The sequence below is a fragment of the Ictidomys tridecemlineatus genome, chromosome 14, assembly GCF_052094955.1.
Source record: "Ictidomys tridecemlineatus isolate mIctTri1 chromosome 14, mIctTri1.hap1, whole genome shotgun sequence".
NCBI lineage: Eukaryota > Metazoa > Chordata > Mammalia > Rodentia > Sciuridae > Ictidomys > Ictidomys tridecemlineatus.
Genome location: NC_135490.1, coordinates 41,086,571 through 41,108,812, shown reverse-complemented (window position 1 = coordinate 41,108,812; position 22,242 = coordinate 41,086,571). Strand labels below are relative to the sequence as shown.

At 34.4% G+C, this 22,242-nt stretch overlaps 1 protein-coding gene across 1 annotated transcript in view; it reads right to left on the bottom strand.

The window, feature by feature from the left end:
* Positions 1-14,670, bottom strand: part of Sgcz (sarcoglycan zeta) — a 1,049,168-nt gene extending 1,034,498 nt beyond the window's left edge. The window contains exon 1 of the mRNA XM_040268050.2: positions 13,767-14,670. Coding sequence (XP_040123984.1) covers positions 13,767-13,805 — 39 coding nt within the window. The 5' untranslated portion in view covers positions 13,806-14,670. The remainder of the gene's footprint in view (positions 1-13,766) is intronic.
* Between the last annotated feature and the right edge of the window lie 7,572 nt (positions 14,671-22,242).

Sequence of the window (22,242 nt, the reverse complement as noted above, 5' to 3'; positions counted from 1 at the left end):
TGGAAACATATACCCAGAAAAAAAATTCCAAAATAAAATAAATATTTTTTTTCAGACTACCAAGAAAAGTAAGTTTGTCACTACCATAGATACTTTAAACAATGAAAAAGCAATTATTGGGTTGAGCAGAAATCATTAATGAAAATGGCAGAAATAAATCCAAATGTATTATAAATTACATTAAATATAAATAAGTTAATTGCAGTAAATAAAAGGCAAAACATTATCCAAATTTATTTCTATAATCTATCTACTGATGTTCATAAGAAAAACATCTAAATACTCCCGTGCCCAACACACACATTGAAGATTGAACCCAGGGGCACTTCACACTGAGTTATATATCCAGTACTTTAATTTTTTTTTAAATTTTAAAACAAATTCTCATTAAGTTGTGAAGAGCCACACTAAGTTGCTGAGGCTGGCCTTGAACTTATAATCCTCCTGCTTCAGCCTCCTGAGTCACTAGGATGACATGCATGCATCATTGCATCTGGCTACATCTAAAATTTAAGTGGACAAAAAAAATTGAAAATAAAAACATGAAAAAAGATATATATCAAAAGCACTAACCAAAATAAAGTTGGGTAATGTTATAGTGGTATTTGAGAAAACTGATGTAGCTGTATTAAACTCAGACAAAATAAACTTAAAGGCATAAATCATTATTAGAGATAAAGAGGGTCAATGTGTAATAACAAAATTTTAATTCACCTGGAAAAGGTTACAATGTCAAATTTACATATATCTGACACCACTGTCTCAAGAACAGAGGCAGAAATTGAGAAGGAAGAAGAAATATGTAAATGCCTGCCAAGAAATTGTAACATACATCTTTCATAATTTGCAGTTAAACAAAGTAGAAAAACAGAATGAAGAATCAACAATATAATTGACATATGAAGCTCTGGAACTTCATGGACAGAAAAGAAATTGAATGTATAGTCTCCTCAGCCCAGTCTAGAGGCCAAAGATAGATAAAAGGTAAACTGAGAACCAAAATTAAGTAATAAGAAGCACCAGGCACATAAAAGAAGCCAGTAATCAATTTTGCAGGAGTATCTAATAAACCAACTGACCACAACACTTCAAAGTGCTTTCTGCTATTCTGGAAATAAACAGGAAGCATACATGTACCCCAGTAATTCAAATCTGGTTTCACAGCCAGTGCTTGAAACAGCATGAAGAATAAGCTTAATAAAATTTACATATGTAAGACTTGGTCTCTAACAAGTGAAAAAATACACATTCTTTTCAAGGAAACTCAGAATATACACAAATACAGACTTTATACTGGCCCTAAACAATGTTCAGCAGAATTCAGAGGACTGAACATACAGACCATTTTCTCTCCTGCAATGCCAATTAATTAAAAGTGTACACTGGAGCTAAACCAATATAGCATGTAGGAACACAAGGGAGGAAACAACCATCATCTATTCCTAGGACTAGCTACAGATCAGTGAGTAGGAATTCTCCTGGCAAAGAAGTGGAGATACGCTTGGTCAAGAACATGTGCATGACAAGAAAGGAGAGGAACTGGCATGAGCAAGGAGAAGTGAGTTACTCAGTGAAGTTCATAGTAGAATGTGTGTGTCCCTGTGCATGGGCCCGTTGGGAGGAAGGTAGGAGACAGATCGATCGGAGAAGGCCTGGAAGTGAGCACTTCTATATTGTTTTTAATTATGATTTGGAGTGTGGATTACAAAATAAGCAACAGAATCAACAAGGAAATTTAATCAGAAAAAAAGGACAATTATTATTTTATTCTTAAAGGAACATTTGAAAATATGAAATTGTGGATTGCTTGGATGTCAGCTGCTTGGAGATTGGCTAGACAGAGAGAGGATAGCTAAGGAATGTTAAGAAATCATGGACAGGTGCCACTTCTTGCAAATCACACATTCCTAGGAGCATTCTCCCATTCATTGCTGTCACCATACATCTTCAGTTAGACCTTACAACCCCATTTCTACTTTGATCTATGCATATCTACATTACCTTACTCCTATTAAATTCATATTATATTCCTTTAAAAACAACTAAAACACTATAATTTCTACTAGAGTATTTAAGATAACAAGGGTAAAATAATTACAAAGCCATCTAACCAAGAGATTGACAGGTATCTGTAAGTCCAAGTATAACATTACCTGGCCTACCTGCATTGAGATTCCCACACTCCCACCTCCTTGCTTGCTTAGCTGGCTTACTGTGTTAGCTGAGTGTCTTTAGACCACCTCAAAGAGACAGAGCTCTCACATTCCCAGAGGCAGATAATATTTTTTACTATAAGAAATTTTATCAAACTGTCAAAAATACAGAAAATAAGCTGAGAAAATTATTAAGTGTAATTTATAGCTTTGGGAGAGTGTAATGCAAAGATTCCATCAATGCATAAAATCAAAATTGGTCATTATTTCTAAATAATCTGCGTGTGCTTTTCTTCAACCTGAACATTTTTTGTCATAGTTAATCAGTGGCTACCATCAAGCATAGTTTCCAGAGGCTATTTTTTTTCTTCCCTTTTGAGACTACCCTCAGGCAATTCTAGAAACTTCTAAATCCCTCTCCATCTAGCAAAGGGACCAGCCTTGGTGTCCCAGTTTCTAGTGTTTTCCAACTTCCTTTGAGATGATTTACTGGAAATTTATAAAAAAGAATATATAAATCTCTTTGCAGTGATTCTGACCCCACCCTTAACCCTACAGCCATATTACATTCACTATAACATAACCAGCATCACTGCAAGAAATTCATATATACTTCTTAAGATGGGAACATGATTTAGGATTTTAACAAAACGTGTGGAAGAGAAGACACAGACCCTAAGGAATGGAAGGGGATGAGCAGGAACGTCTCTTTGTAGCTTCAGCATATACTGAGTGAATGGTGAAATACTAAACAAGAGAGAGGAGACTACAGAAGGCTCAGATTTGCCAGGAGGCAAAGGGTGCCCTCAGAGATCTTAGACTGAGAAGTGACTGTGAAACACAGAGGTTTCTGGCATATTACTGAACACAGGGGAAGAAGCCAGGTGGCTCAAGTGAGAAGAGGGAGGTGGATGCATCAACTTTTAAGGGAAAGTAGAAGCTGTATGAATAGATAAGATCACCTATGGAGCATGGGAAACAACATGGAATACAACATATATCATGAACAAAATTCCAGGCAACATAAACTTTGGAAAGGGCACACAAATGCGATTAAAATATTCTAAAAAGTAAAAGTTCAAATAAGTAAAAATTCCTATAATGTGTATGCTTGGAAATAATTCAAAATTAAATTCCTACTAACAATTCAGTAGTGTTTACATCAAAGAGTGACATGGTTTATACCAAATAATACCACAGTGAATTGCAGGGCTTTTAATGTAAAAAGTACTAGGTTATTTAAACCTAAGAGAAAGACAGACTATGGAAGTCAAATCTTCTTTTAGGGTGGAAGCATGGTGTTTATTATGTTTGTATTTATGTTTCCTTAGAATCATTCCTTCTCTTTCAATTAAACTATAAATTACTGTTGCCATCCCCATATTTTCATTGATGTTTCATATTATCTTTATTCATTTTCACTCTGATACTATTGATCAATAACACAATGTGCAGAAAAAAATTATAGTCCAATCTTTTGGATTTTTAATTACATTATGTGTGCTGGAAAACACCAAAATACAATTCCACAACTGTGAATGAGCAAAAAAGATTAATGGTAAGTCTCTGTAAACATCAGAAAACTAAGACAGAGAAGACAAAAAAATCACACACGAATCATATTCACAGGTGATTTTTACAATTACAGGAGTCTATGAACATCAAGTTAAAGTAAAATTATTTGGGATAGTATAGTATTTATAAAACTAAAATTTTAGGCTGAGGATATAGCTCAGTTGGTGGAGTGCTTGCCTCACATGCACAAGGCCCTGGGTTCAATCCCCAGCACCATAAAATAAAATAAAAATTAAAATTTCACTATGCTTTAAAACATATTTTTAAACAGTTTCTGAAATTCCCTTTTTGCATATCTAAATATGAAATAGATTTTTACAAAAAAATAGTTCCTGCTTATAAAAATTTAACATTCTAAAGTCAGATATGTTTTTATTTAATATATAAGCTATTATTTTAGGAAATTAATGATATATATATATAATGTTACATATTGTATGTTATAGAGCATATGTTATGTTGTAATTATAATTACATATTATATGCAATATACTGTATTTTATAGATACCAATCTACTGACACATATTATAGCAGATTAGTATTTATAAAATGAGGGTAGGTTGTATTGTAATTGGACTTAAGCAGATGAAGATCTTCTATTGTACTTGCCACATGTCAAGAATATATTTAACTTAATCCAGCTGTGTATTTCATATTCCATAATTACTGAATGCTCATAATTATTCCCAGGAATGAGGTAATAATGCTGAATGCTCATAATTACTCCCAGGAATGAGGTAATAATGAGGAGTTTTATTGACACAATACCATGTAGGAACTGCTTACTCTGTGAACTATGACTCAGACATGAACTTTAAGAAACTTGATGAGACAAAATAAAATCTAAAAGTCCAAGTGCCTCTACTGCCTAGAGCAATCAACTGATCAAAATATTGATTTTTAAAAAGCAGATTTAAAAACATTAAACAAAATTCTGATTAAGATGACCCCATTTATTTTAACATTTTCTAAACTAATGTCTCTACACAGACAAGAGTAATAGGCATTAGAAATTCATAAATTTATCAGCACAGGTGATCGATCATTCTTCACTCATGCCAAATTTGAGAATAACTTTTAAAAAGTAATAATGACTTAAGCAGGATGTCTTATACGAGTTCCAATAATATGTGTCAAGTATAATTCTTTTACTCTAAGAGTATAATGGTAAATTGGGTTCAAAAGTTACAGTTATGACATGCAGTGGAAGTCATGTATACAGCATAACTGGGGACGTACAGTATTATAATTTAAACTTTCTATATTCTGTAGCCCTTGACAAAGTAAAGAAAACAGACAAACAGTTATATATTCCCATAAGAGATGTAAAACAATATGTCTTGTCCACTAAAACATTATGAAAATAACTGAGTCTCTGCAAAAAGTTCTAATAATTTTAAGCATGTCTATTTGCGACTAATAATTCTTTATAAAAGTACTTAAGAATAGAAAAAAAGTATTATGAGTATTATGAAGCCTGATGTGGGCCACAAATATGCCTCTGCAGTAAAGATAAAGAGGGAACTAAAGTAAAGAAGAAATGCTGTCAGTTTTATGATTAAAAAAAATTCACATTAAAAAAATCAACCAGTTACTTAGAATCAGAACTAATTTCTTTACTAAGACTAGATAGAATTTCTCTCTTGTGCATCTCATATTGAGGAAGAGGTGGAAAGCTAAAATAAAATTCAATACATCTTGAGGTAAGCAATTTATTTACTTATTAGTTTTTCTTATGTTTTGGATTTTAAAAACCCTCAAATATCTAAGTAGGTAAATACTTTGGTATCACAATGATAACAGTATTTTCCTGTTCATGACATTGATTTATTATATCATGTTTCACAAAAATGTTCTCAGTCATAGCAGCTGAATTGGCTGTTTCTAACCAAAAAAGAATCAAAAGCTCTTTTATCTTAGCTAGATAATCTTTCCATAGCCCTTCTATAGAAAGATGGGAATTTTAAACAAATGTAGAAATAAGTTAGATGATGATAACGTGGGTTAGGAATAGAAGAATTACATTTCTCTAGTAAAGGCAAATATAGTAGATGCCTGGTGCTCAAATATTTAAGGTTTGCATTTTTAACTATTCAGAAACAACACAGAATGTTCATGGCTAATAGCCATTAATAGTTCTAATGAGACCACGACCAAGCAGGTACTTGTGCAAGACTCTGACTTTGTAAGGGAGGGTATTTCACCACCCAGGATCCAGGGCTCAAAAGAGCTGTGCTATTTTCTCTTCTTATGTCACTTAAGCGGTCACTCTAGAGCAAGGAGAGGGGAATGGTCCCCACAAGAATGCCCAAATCTAGGACTGATGATAAAGGGAAAAGATTAAAGGAAATAATGATTGTTCACTAGAAAATGTGCTACTAGCTAAATCACATCTAGTTAGATCTATGAATACCAAGACTTACAAAGGTTTTGATAAGCATCCTCAAAAAAGGTGTTATTAAATATTAAAAGAAAATGTTCTTCCAAAATACTATTTTATTATATGTATATGTATGTCCTCATTTATAATTCCTGACATTTTTGTCTTAACAAAATTTTAGGGGAGAAAGACACAAAAAACTATATCAAAACATAAAAAAAAATTTATTTTATAGTCAAATATTTAATTTTGTTAAATTTCAAAGAGTTCCATTAAGAACTTTAGTTTCATTATGTACTAAATTATCTAGTATTGATGTCTAGGTTTATAATATACAATAAGTCTAAGAACTTGATAATTGCAGTATCAGATTTTTTTTTTAATTTCAAGAACAGAAAAGTAAATGTACACCAAGCAGAAACGTCAAATCCATTCAAAAAGTTAAATTCAATGTACAACCCTAACAAAACCAGTGATCTGAAGCGCAAAATAATGAGGAAGACTAGTGGAATTACATAAATTACATAAAATTTAATTTTAAAATATATTGGTTTAAAATTATGAAATTAATATCCAGTGGCCTCATTTTGTGATTTATCTATCGTTTTATGTTTTGTTTTATGAACAAATATCAATTGACAGTATTTTGGCCCAAAGAATAGGAAGGAGTATAATTGCTTTTAAAAATGCAATGTGAACAATTATACTATTATAAGAGTAGATACTATGAACACAACTCAAATTCTGTCATTCTTCTTTAAAACAAGAATATTCAAGAAATTCAGTGAGAAATCTCTACCATGAGAAGTTCTTTCAGAACTTCCTGAATTTTAGCATATATACATATATATGTGTATATATGTACATGTATATGTACATATATGTACATACTAGGATAAGATTTGGAAATTGAAGACATAGATTTGAGTCCTATTCCATTATATATTAACCTTGTAATTCTGGACACTTCACTTTATTTTTCTGAGTCTCCATTGTGACATCCATAAAATGAAAATATAATATTGATCAGATAAACCTGTTCTGCGGTTCAGACAAAGAAATAGTTGGGGAATAAAAAGACTCACGTTAACTTTATCAATTTGAAAAGGATTTTCTTTGAGAAGTACACAAAAATATCATTTTCAAAAAAAAAAAAAAAGACTGGGAGCCATAGACACGCAAACCTGCAACTTCATTTGAGATTCAATGGTCCTGAGGTTTTCATCTTGTGTTCCTTGGTCTTATAGTTCTTGGCAGGGCCACTGCAGGGCCTAAAGAAGAAGTAGACTCGACAGTGTCTCCAAACTCCTTTCCTTTCACTGGTTAAATTATGAGCTTGTTTAGAGGATAATGTCTAAGCAAATTTTTCAGTTATAGCTAAAAATGATTACAACAAAGCCCTTTTAATAAACTCCTCCACCCTGCAACACAGAGACACCCAAAACAAAGAAGGTTTGAAGAACCTGCCTGAGATGCCACACTGGTAAAGGGCAGAGCCATGGTGTGAACAGTATCTTTCAAGTACTACTCTCACCAGATCAACACTCTTTCCACCACACAAATGAATCTCCTTAAAGGTCACAAGCTGTCAGATTAGTAAAGAGAGCTTTAGTACTTCTGTGTACCTCTGAAGTCTAACTGCTTCTGAGCTCCATTCTGGTGTGGGATGACTGTATTAATATCTAAGATTGAAGACAGCCCTTGCTTCACAGATAGGCATTGCCATGGCAATTTCAGTCTTTGTGGATGAATGCTGGAGTCTCTTATTTTTAAAGGTCTTCAATGTCAATTTGGCACAGAAACCCTCTAGTTAATCTATTCGATACCAACAAAATAGTGTAAATATTCTAAAATTTGACCAGGGTTGATAATATTTTTTCAGAGTCAACCTACAAAAAAAAAATATATATATATATAGCGTTTAGAAGCATAAAAGAAAAAATTTCTCAAGGCACTTAGTACATTTTTAAATTCTTAGAATAAAAGGCTCTATAATTTTCTTGAAAAGAGAATGATCCCTAAGATTGCTCATTTCGATGGTTGACCTAAAAGACTAGTCCGTTTCATTGGGAAATAAGATCACCCAATCCTTCTAAACATTTTCTAGGAAAAGAAAGTGAGTAAAACGAAAAATGTAGATATTAGTATAGTAAAATGTACACTGATATACAATAAGGTAGCTTACTTAGTAACAGAGTGTTAGATGCTAAGAATTTTATCACAATTCTCAACAATTAAGCTTTGAAGTTTTGTTTTGACATGTAAACATTCACTCATTTAAACAGTTACCACTTTAAATGCATATACTCAAAAACTCATTGAACTTTGAATACAAGGAACTGGCCATTTTCCTTAGTATCCTAAAGTTGTAAGCTGTACCACATTTTATTTTTAGCTGAAATTCCAATATAGTATGAGAAACAACTCACTAAATACTATATTAAAGGAATACCCCCAAAGACACATGCTGATTTATTGACTTACAGCATTAAGCCATCTTGTGAAGCTATGAATTTAGGTCCATAAATCTTAAAATATTCTTTTTACTCCAACTTCAAAAGTTGATGTATTTTCAATTGGTAAAATCTGAAGATCAGCAAAAGCTGTGATAGCCAGTAGGGAGGTTAGGATATATGCCTAGTAATGACAGCTGACCACAGAAGATTTTGCAACTAGTCATTTGTATATCTTTCCTCAAATGTATTATCCCTAATTCTCTCATATCCCTAATTCTCACATATCAAGTATTTTCTTTCATTCTTCCTAACTGTATAGACAATGTTTCACTAGTATCACTTGAAATTTATTTCACTTCAATTAACACCACTTCTGAATTTTAAAATATCTATGTTATGATGTGCCATATATTTGAAAATAACCAAAAGGATAAGTTTCAAGTGTCTTGCCACCAAAAAGTAAGGTAATGAATATATTAATTGGTTTAATCTAATCATTCCACATTGTATACACAACATATTAAAATGTCATGTGGTACCCCATAAATCTATACAACTAAAATTTTTCCACTTAAAATAATATCAACTTTAAAAATCGAGGTTAATTATTACTGGATCTTTATGGCTAATTTTTGTTACCAGGAGATCTGGCACTGAATCTGGATGGACAAAGTTATAATTCCATAAGCTATTAAAGAAGTCAAATACTTCAGTATTCACAAATAGGTTTCTTTATTCTAAACCAACAAATGAATATATAAGGCAGGTTGCTAAAAATATAGCATGTGTTGTAGAGTACTATTTTTCACTATGGAATGACTAGCATAAAAATATACCACCTACTTACACTCATCACAAAGCCTCCCACACTGCAGCAAGCTCGACTTTCCTGGGCTGAGTGTCTTATTGATGAAAAAAAAAAAAAAAGAAAAGAAAAAAATTTTTTAGAATTCTTCTAGGTGCCAATTCTCCTGTTTGAATTGTAGATAAATGTACTATGAGACTGGTTTAAGAACTCAGCAGTTTCGAACTAACCATTTGTTTAAAATACGTATGCATGTTTTTGCTGGATTATCATTTCCTGCCTGTACAATACTTTCCTAATGACCTGATTGTATTATTCTGGGAAGGTTTTGCCTCACCTATCTAGGGCAAGTTTCAAGTTCTTAGCAGATGAAATTTTGTTCAAATTGAAAGGATAACATTAAGCAACACTGACTGGACTTCACTAAGTGAACTCAAACAATTAAAATCATCCTTATTAAAAAAAAGTTTCTTTATGCATCTCAAGACTAACTATTTAGGTTTATAGATTTTGCACCATACAAAAAATAATTTAAAAAATTCCAGACGCACATTGTTCATTTTCTTCATACAAATCGAACAAATAGAAAATTTCCCATTTTAACTTCTAAGCAGTGATCTCATTAAAGGAACAATCTTGACAAATAAATAAGTAAAAGCTGAAATCAAATATGACTGCAAAATGGTACTGTATTCTTAATGTGTTTTACATTTTTGATTCCCAAGCAAATTACAATTATATATGCTAAATATATCCTTAGTATAGAAAACCATAATTTTCTAATTGCCAAATTTGTACAGGTGAATTAGAACCCATATTCTAAAAGATGAGTCAAGGAATCAACAAAGTCCTCCACTTAATCACAACCATTTATCTAGCCTCAATGTATTAAAAAATAAACCTTACAAAGAGCAAATGTAAAATCATCAACTCTAAAAATTAGTAGCAGTCTCAGTTCCAGTATATAAGATCAGTTTTTAAAAGAAACAAACTACAAAGCTAAAGTTAATATTTAAATATCTACTACTAAAATGCACAGAGTCATATGTAACTCAGAGATATTCCAGGATAGAGGATGCTTTTTCTAATATCAATATTCATTAACACCCACGTTTCCAAAGTAGCAACCCAAATCTTGGGTTGTTTGATGTTGTTTCTTCTTTAAAACAAATACTAAGGCAAAAATCCAGAGTAAAGTTTATACATTCATTGGAGAAAGAAACAGAGATCAAAGGAAAAGAACAGACCAAAATTCTCTGGTTGAGAACTCTCTCCCTTTTCACCACTGATCTGTTTCATCAGGGGCTTGTGTGCAGAATAGAAGATGAAACATGCTTGCCTTCATTAGCAAGTTTTACACACATAGCTATATTTTAGTTTTCCACCAACAAATCCCCTAATATGCATATTATATTTATGATAATGATGGCAGTGATTTAACACTTACTGAAACTTATCTTTAGTTTAAAAAGTTACAAAAGGCAACATTATTTACTGTACAGCACATCAAAATATAATGCTCACACACCTGGCACAGTAAAAAATATAAATTTGTGCTCAGATCTCATAAAGAAATGTTTATTCCAAACAAAAAATAAAGAATTAGTAAAATGTGCCTTTCTTAGAACCTGAGATAAGCAACTTCCTGTAATACTGATTATCTAAAACTCTGCTAAACTGAATGTTTAGAATAATATACACATTTATTTACCAAGTCCCTGTAAGTATTGTTTTATTTTCATGTATTTAAAGCATCACAAAAACTAAAGTTCTATGTGGATGTGCATTTATGGAAGCATCATTGGATCACTAGAAGAAAAGTCAAAACAGCCAAATAATGCCAAAATAAGTATCCCCAGCTTTCTTCTTCTCTCTCTCCATCGATCACCCTGGGCAGTTCTCTAGTAAGGAGCCACCAGAGAATAAATGGAAATCAAATTGTCTAGGAAACTCAAGCCAGTGCATTCTGCTCTAAGAAGAAAGCCAGGTAAATTAGTCCACATGCAGTATATATATCACAAATCATATATATTTCAGAATGTAAGTATTCCAAAACTTAATATTCCAGGTGTGTGTTCAAAACTGATGACATGAATTTATTTCCTAAACTGGAGGACCTCAAACATTTTCTGATAAGTCTTGCCAACATTTCTCCCCTGACAGTTTTGACTCTTCAAAAGTAGTTTGCTCTGACATAATTTCTGGGCAACTTCAATTGACCTTTTTGTCTAGTATTCCTTCATTTCTTCAGAGTCATTGCCAACACACTCCCTCATGCCCCCAAACTTCTAGTTCTCTACCCTTTGCTGCCCACCCACAGTTTTTGCCCATCCACAGTTTAGCATACTCGGACTGTGAGAATCTTGAATCAATGTGTAGTAGTATCAGGGTTAAGCTGGGATCTTCTACTAACAGAAGTTTCCACAGTGGGTTTCTCTTTTTGTACATTTAAACAGTTTGGTAGGTTCCGTGGGTTCAGAGGGAGATACACTTGTAGGGAACTAGGGGAATATCAGCAAAAATGATCACCTCAATTCACTTTTCCCTTCAGTTTCTTAAAAGAAAATGTTTTCCTCTGTGCCACCCTGTAGTTCCCAAACAACAACAACAACAAAATCTAGATACTCCACCTCTGCATAAATATACATCACATGGTTCATGCTCTCTTTTGCATATCAAATAAAACATAACCCTTCTCCCAAGAGAGTGGGATGCTGGTGAAAGAGAACCAAGGGATCTTTTCAAACACAAAGGTACTCTATCATGTCATAGCATAGTACAAGGATAATAGAAGATTTCTAGTTCAGGCCAAGATCTACTGACTGTGACCTTGACCAAATCACAGAAACTTGTTTGCCAACTTTAGAACATCAAATCTGCCTCCTCCCAAGAGTCTCCAGTGGAAGTGATTTCTAATACCTTCCTAACATTCTCCCTCTATCTTGACTCCACCTGTCTAACTCTCCTGCCTCCCTTTAAAGCAGTTTGAAAACCCAGGCTCAATGGGCTCTTGGACCAGATATGCTTGGTGGCCATGGCAGAAGACTGGCTGCAGAGAGAGGTTTTTGTGCTCTTTGGGGGATTTTCCCCAGCCCTGAGCTCAGTTTTCTGGATTAAACCCATTTTCTTGACATTTCAGGGCAAACTTCTACTAATCAAGTTTCTCCAGTTAGGATATCTACGGAGTCCTCACCTGAACAGAGTTCATCTGCAGCTCTAGTAAAAATACCCTTTGAAGCAAAATAGTAGAGTGTTCAAAATGCTTAAAGAATGATGAAGAAATAGGGGGGGGGGAAATGTTTCTAGTAGAGCTCCCTTTGTGCTTTTTCGTTTACAGTGAGCGGGACATTTAAATTATTTTGTGATTTGTTGATTTTTAAGTTTATTTTTTCTTTCTTTTATATTCTAAAGGCCCTGCAGGCAGCGATGCCCACCAGCAGAGGGGCGGATTGGCAGCAGCCCGGGTGCTCTTGCCGGGCAACCCCGCACAGTCAAGGGGAGGACCCAGGAGACAGAGGGCGCGGCGAAGACGCAGGGCGGAGCGGCAGGCGCTGGGTGAGGGTCCCAACGCCCGGAGGCCCCGCCGGCGGGGGAGGGGCACCCAGAGGATCCCGATGCCGCCCCGCCCCCGGACCCGCTCCCGCCTCCCGTTCCCCAGCCCCAGTTCCTCAGATTCAGTCGCGCGCGGGGGTACCGGGGTAAGGCACGTCGCCCGCCAAACGGGAACCGAGCTCCCCAGTCCTTTTACTTGCAGTGTCCCCCGGCCGATCACCAGTTCGCGCCCCGGGCAGTAACGACCCCGGGGGGAAACCGGGTCGGGTCGCGGGAGGAAAGGGTCTCGCGGAGTGCTGGCACACCACCCAGCCGCCGCCGCAGACGCCTCTCTAGTGCCAAGCTCTGAGCGGAAATAGATTGTCCCTGTGTCGGGCGGGGCAGAAGCGGGTTCGGAGGAGGGGACAGGAGGCAAAGTGGCCGCGCATCTCGGACAACTTTGCTGGGAAACCCGGGTGACAGCGGACAGAGGTGGTGCAGCCGCGGCCGTTTTCCGGAGCGAGCTTAACTGGCACTGGGCGCCGGGTCTGGTACCCCAGATGCTGCTGTGAACTGAGGAGGAAGAGGAGGAGGAGGAAGAGGAGGAGGAGGACAGGGTGGCTGTTGACAGGAGGAGCAGAAAGGGAGGGAGCCCAGCCCCAGAGTGCTAGGGAAAGCCGCCCTCCATGTCCTCGGCCCTAGGAGGGGCGCCCGCGCCCGGGGACGCTTCACCCCGAATGCCCACTGGCTGTCCCAGGAGACCACCAACTCTTCCAGCGGCGCTAGCAAGAGGCAGCGAAGAGAAAAGAAGACCCGAGAGCAAGAGAGCGAGTGGAGGAAAGGAGAGACGCCGAGGATCACGTACCTTGAGCTCCTCAATGTCCAGGTTTGTTGATCTGTCCATGGAGCGAAACTAAAGGAAGTGGAGAGGAACCGGGCAAGTTGTACCAAATAACAATCTAGTCTTTTAGTTTCCAGCTTAAACTCAGCTTTATCCTCCTCCAAGCCCTGGCAGCTTCTCTCAGTCTCATTCTCCGTGGTCACGCCGCCTCCACCGGTTAAAAAAATAATAAAAATAAATAAATAATAATGATAATTCACTTTGTTTTTACTTCCTCAAAGATTTAATGACAGGTGATCGTTGATGGTTACCGCGGTGGAACACAGCTCAGTCGAATCAACCACGGAGGGGGAAAAAAAATCCACTCTATTTAAGATTATTTCTTCTTCTGCAATAAGCTTAGAAACCAGCGAATTGCTGCATCCCAAGAAAAAAAGCTGCTTCCCTGGACAGCATCATGCGGCAAATTTCAAGCAAATGTGTTCAAACTGAAGAGAAGAGTATATGATAAAAGCCTTCCTCCGTCAGGCTTACTCTGGTAGCTAATTTAGCACACTGTGAGTCCCAGACATTAGCAATGATCAATTTCCCTGGCAAGATAACCGAATCCCCCGAAGTCCTGCATAGACTTAAAAAATGTCTTGCAGCTAAGAGGTATTCTCTCAGTGGGGAAAAAGAAGATAATAAAGTCTGAAGGGAACGTTCTCCTTTGAAGGTTATGCTAAAAGAGTTGAGAGAATAGGAGGTGGATCCTACAGAGAGAAGAGGGAGAGAGAGAAAGAGAGAGGGAGAGAGCAATTTTCCTCCTGCTTTGCTGTTTTACTGGCCTTCACCACCAGGTGACTGACTTCACTTCTCTCTTCCCACAGCCAGCACTAAGGGGATTTCTCTCATCTGTCAAAAAGCAACATTTCCTCTCCAGACAAATACTGTCGCTGGGTCTTAAAGACTGCCCTCTGTCCGGAATGCGCTAGGTGACAGGCATTTTAATTCATTGCGAATGTTGCCTCATCTAGCTCCTAGGGATCTGGGAGGAACATGCTTGCATCCTTCTCCTGCATTCAATTGGATCTCTGCTGGTTTTGTTTTCAGGGTTAAAAAAAAAAAAAGAAAGAAAGAAAAGGAACTTAAAAAAGACTTTTAAAGATAATGACAAATAGGAGTATTAAAAGAAATTTCTTTCAGTGATGTGATGCTTCTTAGGATAATGCAGCCTTTTATTGGAAAATTGTTTCTTAAATACTTGACAGGTCAGTGGGTTTAACTCATGGATAGTAAATTTGGGGAAAGGACTCATTTTCTTCATTGAAATGTCTCCATGTAAAATCTTGACTTTTGAATTTTTTTTCAGAAAAGAAAAAACAGCCGTGTAAATGCTTTTGTTTTTCAAAAGTATTCTCCCCCCTTCTTTTTTTTCCATAGAATTTAGATGTGTGCAAAGTCTAATCTCCTAGGACTTTTTTTCTAACTTCATTTTGGACCTGTCTTGCTGGGCTCCAGCACCTTATCTGTGGGACCACCTGCCATTTCTTCTGCCAGGGGCTCTTTAACACAACTGGGGCAGTTTTCTCCTCCTCTCACTCTTTGTATATTTGACACTGTCATGCTTTAGACTAAAATCACCTCTTCAGACAAGATTTTCATCAGGTGAGTCCCTCAGATATACTCCTTGCCACAGTATTTGCTTCAGTGTATCATTATTTAATATATGCACTTATTATCTGTTTGTTTATGTGACTCCCTCAGTAGAGTATAGCTCTTTAGGGCATGTTCCACACCTTCTTAATCATCAGTATTTCCAGAGAGCCTAGCAAATAATAAGCACATCAATGTGTTTAGTACAGGTAAACATGTGGAAAGAAGACTTACAGCTAGTATTCTAATGTCTAAACCCCAGTAATCCCTCCTTCCCTCCCCCCACCAGCATGTATATCCCAATTTTCCTGTCTTTTCTGCAGCTAAGGTTCTAGGGCTCAGCTTTATCACAGGCACACTGAGTTCTACCCTATTTGCTTATCAAGGCTATCTTCCTCTCAAACTTTGATTTCTGCCTATAGTATTCAAGGTTTACATCAAGTATCCAATAATTCATCATTAGTAGCATTTAATTCTCAAAATAAATTTACATGTTCATTTTACATAATTATTTTATATAGCATATGATAAAAATAGTAACATTGCAGGTTGAAAGTAGGTGAACTTGTATTAAAAAACTCTAAAAAAGAGCTACTTTTCTAGAAAGTATCAGCGATTCCATCAGAATAAATATGATTACATAATATTTTCTAAAAGACAAGCCTTTTCACATATAATACCTTTATATTCCCTATGAACTTCTCATTGCTAACATTTAGAAAAATGGTAAAACAAAAAATTTTATTTTGAATGTATTAGCAAAATGATACTATTTCTCAGGTAGCTTTCAGATTTGCAATTGTGAAAAAGCATCTATAAAACAAATGTATCTATAAAAGAAAATATTAAAGTATTATTCAGAAATTGAAGATTCCATAAAGTTTCTTAGAATGGCATAAAATTATGATCAGAAGAAAATTTGATGTTGTACTTAACTATAAAATTGATTAAACTTACCATATATAAAAGATATATTCATTCATATGTATGTGTGTATTTATGTGTGTATAAAATAATTTTAATTCCTCTTTACTGAATTTGAAATTAGAAATTATATCCAACAGAAACAATTGGTGATTTCCAAATTCCAAATGCATATTTGGGTCTAATTAATGTCTAAAAAATAAAAGACTTTTAAATAGTTTTACTATTTCATGAATTCCTGTGCAAATTCATCAGCCTAAATAGTCCTAAATTCAAAAAAATTAAGAGTTGATCACAAAAATGTAATTTGCTAAAACATATTTATTTATATTACCTTTCAAGGCAATCAGGTTCATTTCATCTGACATAAAGCTACATGAAACAGCTGTCAGAAAACTGAATAACTTTAAACACACTTGAAATAGGGCAATGAAAAGATGTGGAAGTAAACTGAGGAAAAGGGTTCTTTCTAGATGTGCTGAATCACAACTTCAAAACCAAGAAATTACTGTGGAGAAGAAATCATGGTGGACATGGCAGAGCATGTGAAAGAGGCAAGATTCAGTTTAACAAAGAGGTACAATTCACAGGCAAAATGCACAGAGCAATTACAACCTCCAGCCAAGGGGAAGGCAGTATGGAAACACCTGCAGGTCATGAGATGTTACATTTCAGGATCATTCATCCAGAGACACATTCATCAATGTCACCTCTACTATACAGTATTAAAGCACATGTACACCTGTCATTATGAGCTTCTTCGTTTTAACTAATTTATAGAAGTAGAAAAAGTAAATCAATATTCTTTTTTCCAGTACACAATTTAATTCTTATTCATCTATGGTTTAAAAGCACTTAGAGTTTTAAATATTATAGACCTTTATTCTCCTCTTTTTAAATCTCTTGCCAGATTTGCAATTTTATGCTTTTATTTGGAATTTCATAGTGTATTACATAGCAAGATTATATTTTATTTCAGTATTCTGAAATTACTAAAAGAAGTACTGTACCATGATTCATTAAGACTCAGGATTAAATAACTTATTTATATAGTTGTCCCCAGTTTATGTATGCTGATTAACATTTGTTTTGATATGATCAAAACACTCAGCATAGAAAGAAATTATTTCCCCAAAATGTTATTTTTCATTCCATGAAATTACATACTAGAAAATACTAAAATATAAGATATTAGGTTGTTTTAATTTTTACATAGACATGTAATTGTTAATATGTGAGTAGATGAGGGAAAATAAATTAGCTATTAACATTGTGATGTTGTTGGAAAAATACCTTTTGATATTCCCCAAAATTATCACCTCTATTCCAGCATAGAAGCATATTGTAGTAGAAAACAATGTAAAAATTAAGTTAATTTTTGTTAACCTTAACTATATATCATACTCCTACTCCATATTTTTCTCTAAAGGGATAAAAGAAAAATAGTGTCAGTGCCTCATGAAACAAGAGGAAACAAATTAAAAGGAAAGAATATAAAAAGGAAAGAAATAAAAACAGATGAATAAAAGAATAAAGAGCACAGAGATATGCTTGCTTGTAAATAAAAAGAAGCCAAAATATATAATGAAGTTGCCAAAAATTTGAAACTAGGAAGTTTTCTTTCTTTTAGATTTAATAGAGGAAAAAAAAAACAATTGGCAAATGTATCTTTTTAGTTAAAAGTTATAATTCAACATTAAGCCACATACTATTTTAAAATACCTCAGTCATAAGAGTACCTGTGCTTTATATATATAAATTATGGTAGTTTATAAAAGGTAAGAAATGTTTTGCAGAGAGTGGTGATTAATAAAGTCTTAGAAGCATCTCAAAAAAACACCACTATTTATTGGAGCTCAGAATCATGAACATTGGTAATTATCACTTGAAGTTTTAAAAACAATACACTTCAAAATGCCAAACTGCCCATGAAGTATAAAAATAGAATTATACAAATTCTATACACATACATACACACCAATAGCTTGATCAAGTGCAAATTAAAGTAACGAATGCATTGCAGTTAAGCTTGTAACAGTAATAATTATGAGTTAGCACACATTAAAGACCAACATTTCGCAACAACAAAAGCACAAAGAAATGGGGGGAAAAAGTGTTGTTAAACATCTTTAATCCAAAGCCACAGGAGCGTCACTTTCCTATGAAAAAATGATTACCAATTGATCTGAAAGTTTTAATCATTCAGAAATAATGATCCTTAAAAACGATAATTACACACCAAATAAAATGCAACTGCGGGTTTTTTTTTACATTTAGATGAACACTCTTCATATTAGTAATCTTACAAATAGTAATAGAAAAAAACTGCTTCATCCACTATATGTGGATTCATTTCTACTTTATTATAAGTTCTGTTATTTAACAAAACTAATTTCTGTAAGCAGGCTTAATATCAATTCTTTAAGCTAAACATTTGGAAGGAAAGTGACTTTTCTGGAAATATTTTTCTTTTCCACAGAAGAACCTAAGACTGTTAAGTTATTCCCCTACACATACAGAATGATAAAACCAACATAATGCCAACAACAGTCAAACCTTTATAAAGGTTCAGTCCTTTAATGGGTTATACTGACCTCACTTACAAGAAATAGATCAATATTACAGACAGGTCCTCAGATTTAAAAAAATGGTGGAGAGAGGTGTGAGGGGAGAGAAATAAAACTAATTTATTCTTTAAAAAAAAAGTGGGGGGAGGTTGAAAAGCTAGGAAGAACTGAAAATGGTATTGTCCTTGGCAAATGTATCTTTTTAGTTTATTGTACATTTATAGCAGAAAAAAATCTGAGGAATCTGGAAGAAATACTTAATTTGATTAAATTCTAAAGGAGGAGCCTTTCAATTGGCTGCTAGTTTGGAAATTTTCCTACTCTGAGAATGACAATGAATGATACCACAAAATAGAACATTATTGTTTCCCTATTCTCTTCACTGGCATGAAATTGTTTGAGATTCATTTTTAGGAAATTAGTTAAAGTGAAATTTCTTTTTTTTTTTTACTTCCATGTCTATACTAAAGAAAGATTAAATAAATGAAATAGTATTTAATAAACTAATCACTTACAAAGAATTTTAAGTAATAGCTTAAATATAAAATTTAGTTCTAATGAATAAGTGATAACTAATAGTAAAATTTTGATTGAGCCCTTTTTAATTCAGCCTTTTTGGGGATAGGGTAGGGTCTGAAGAATTTCCAAACTAACTAGTGCCATAGGTCTGAATGACAAGCAGGTCCCAAGAGGCCAGAAATATGTCTTTATTCTCATTAAAATTAAATTTTATGTGCTTTGGCAAAACAATTTAAAAATTCTAGGCAAAAAGGTGTCCATTCCCAGTGTGGGGTCCTATAGTTTCATTTCTTATTATCAGTTCCACCTCCTATGTTTTGAGATTTGGCTTGTTTTCTTGGTGTTCCTCAAAAAGTGTCTGTAAGAGAAAGACTGCAAACCCTGCCCCTATCCACAGGTGGTGTAGTTGGAAATGGATGTTTGAAGAGGTGGAATCTCTTACCAACATAATTAAATATGTGAATATCTCTGATCTAGAGAATGGTGACTTAGTTTATCTGTGCTTAAATATATTTGTTTTTGCTGGCAAAGCCCATATGAATAAAGTACATGATTTTTAGAGGTCTGAACATCAGAGACCAAATGAAACATCTGCATAGATTTTTCTTTGATAATCTATTTTGGAAGCAGTCTTGGTATATAGTAAATTACAGTTCATGTTATAAGCTCCTACATAATTCTTTGTTATTATATTGCTATTTTTCATATGATAATATTATAAACAATTTTCCATCTGTATTTTTTCTGATATGGAAATAATATATGAATTTTCTCTGTTTTCACTAAAAACTAATTTCACAAAACTACATTTTTCAAGTGTATTTTATAAATGTTTATGCATAAATTACCTATAAGACCAGAGAACTATTTTTTGTTTGTTTGTTTGTTTCTGTCTTCAGTTTCAATGTTATTTCTGAATTACAAAGTGAGTGTCTATCTATTCTTCTGTATCAATCAACCTTAACTCTTGTGTCATCAGACCATCCCTCAAAGGCAAAATTTCCATAGTTCTTTTGTTATCAAAAGTTTTTAAAGTTACTTAATTTTTATTACAGAAAGAATAAATGACTTTTCAACTTTAGTCAACTTACTTACACCTCCTTTAGAAAAGAAAAAGGTAAAATATTGGACTCTGTGATATTAAGAATATTGAAGATATTAAGAATATTAAGATATTAATATTGAAGATATTAAGAATATTGACCACTAATTGAAGATAGTCTTGGTGCTGGAAATTTAACCCAGGGCCTTATGCATGCAACGCAAGCACTCTACCAACTAAGTTATAGCCCCAGACCTGGAAATAGTCTTTAAAACAACTATGTAATTTCTCAATCATTAATTTTATTGCAAGTCAGAATGCTTGAAATCACAGTTTTAGCAAACAGTGAGGCCCAGAGCATTTAAAATATAATCAATAGCAGACAACAGAATGGATAATTCAAAGACCTGTTGTAGACATCATGAAGGACGCCAGAATCCAGTTCTAATTTTATAGTCAAGGCTTGACAAAAATTTGTATTTCTGTCTTGGCTTTCAGGTACTGAAAATGGTGTTTTTATTGTTTCTATGCACTCAAAACATTTAATGTGGGTGTGGTAGAAAGAGAAGTAAACTGGAAATCAAAAGAAATGGTAGTAGGGTTGGCTGCTTTGCTCATTTATTTGTAACCTTCTGGGTATTCTTTAATTTCTCCAGGCTTCAAGTCTCTTAAAATAAAGAAGTTCTATTAGAAGAGCTAGCACTCTTCATATCACCTTCTACAAAAGAAGATAAGAAAACTGAAAAGAGCATTACCATAAAGCTCCTTATACTATGATTGTATTTTCCATTAAAGCCCTTCTAGTTCTAAAAATCTGCGATCAATTTCCTGTTCCTCATGGTATTCAACAATTAGAATTACACATATTATTGAGAGTTGCTGTCTTTACTAATAGAATTGAGTGGTTTATATTTTCCAAATTTCCTACAATCTAGCAGACACCATAAAGAAGACACAGTCGAAATTGGCAGAAAATATTTCATAGCTGACAAAGACTATATCTATATGTGTATATATGTGTGTGTGTGCATTTGTGCATGTATCTGTACATTCATAAAGAGAGCAAGAGAGAGATCACAAAGCACTCAAAAAAGAATGAGTAAAAGACTTGAACAACATTTCGTGAGAAAAGTTGAGAAGAATAAATACATGTCCATTCATATTATTATGTGTGAAAATTCAAATTAAATAAAAAATTAGGTAGTATTTTATACCCTGCATTGGCAAAAATACTTAAATCTACCCACAGAAAGCTTTGGGAGAACATGGAACCACTGGATTACTTTCATAGTGTACTCTTAGTTCAAGAAATAAGTTGGTTCAACAATACTAGAAAAATCAGCATTTTCTAGTACATTCTAATATATCCATACTCTATGGCCCAGAAATATAAGTATATTTCTGTGTCACTCAACATAAATAATACTAACTATGACAACACTCAAGTCTTGATGTCTTACCACAAGTTTCATTTCTTGTTTCTGTCATGTTTTGATGTGAATCACTGTGGCAAGAGTTGTGCTCCACACAATTACTAAATCTACCTCTTCTGAATTCTCTCTCTCTCTCTCTCTCTCTCTCTCTCTCTCTCTCTATATATATATATATATATATATATATATATATATATATATATATATTATATATTGTATATGTTGGTACTGGGAATTGAACCCAGGGGCTCTTAACCACTGAGCCACATTCCCATCTGTTTTTATTTTCTATTCTGAGATAAGGTTTCTTTAAGTTGCTTGGACTTCCACCAAATTGCTGAGGCTGGCCTCAAATTTGCAATCTTCCTTTCTCAGCCTCC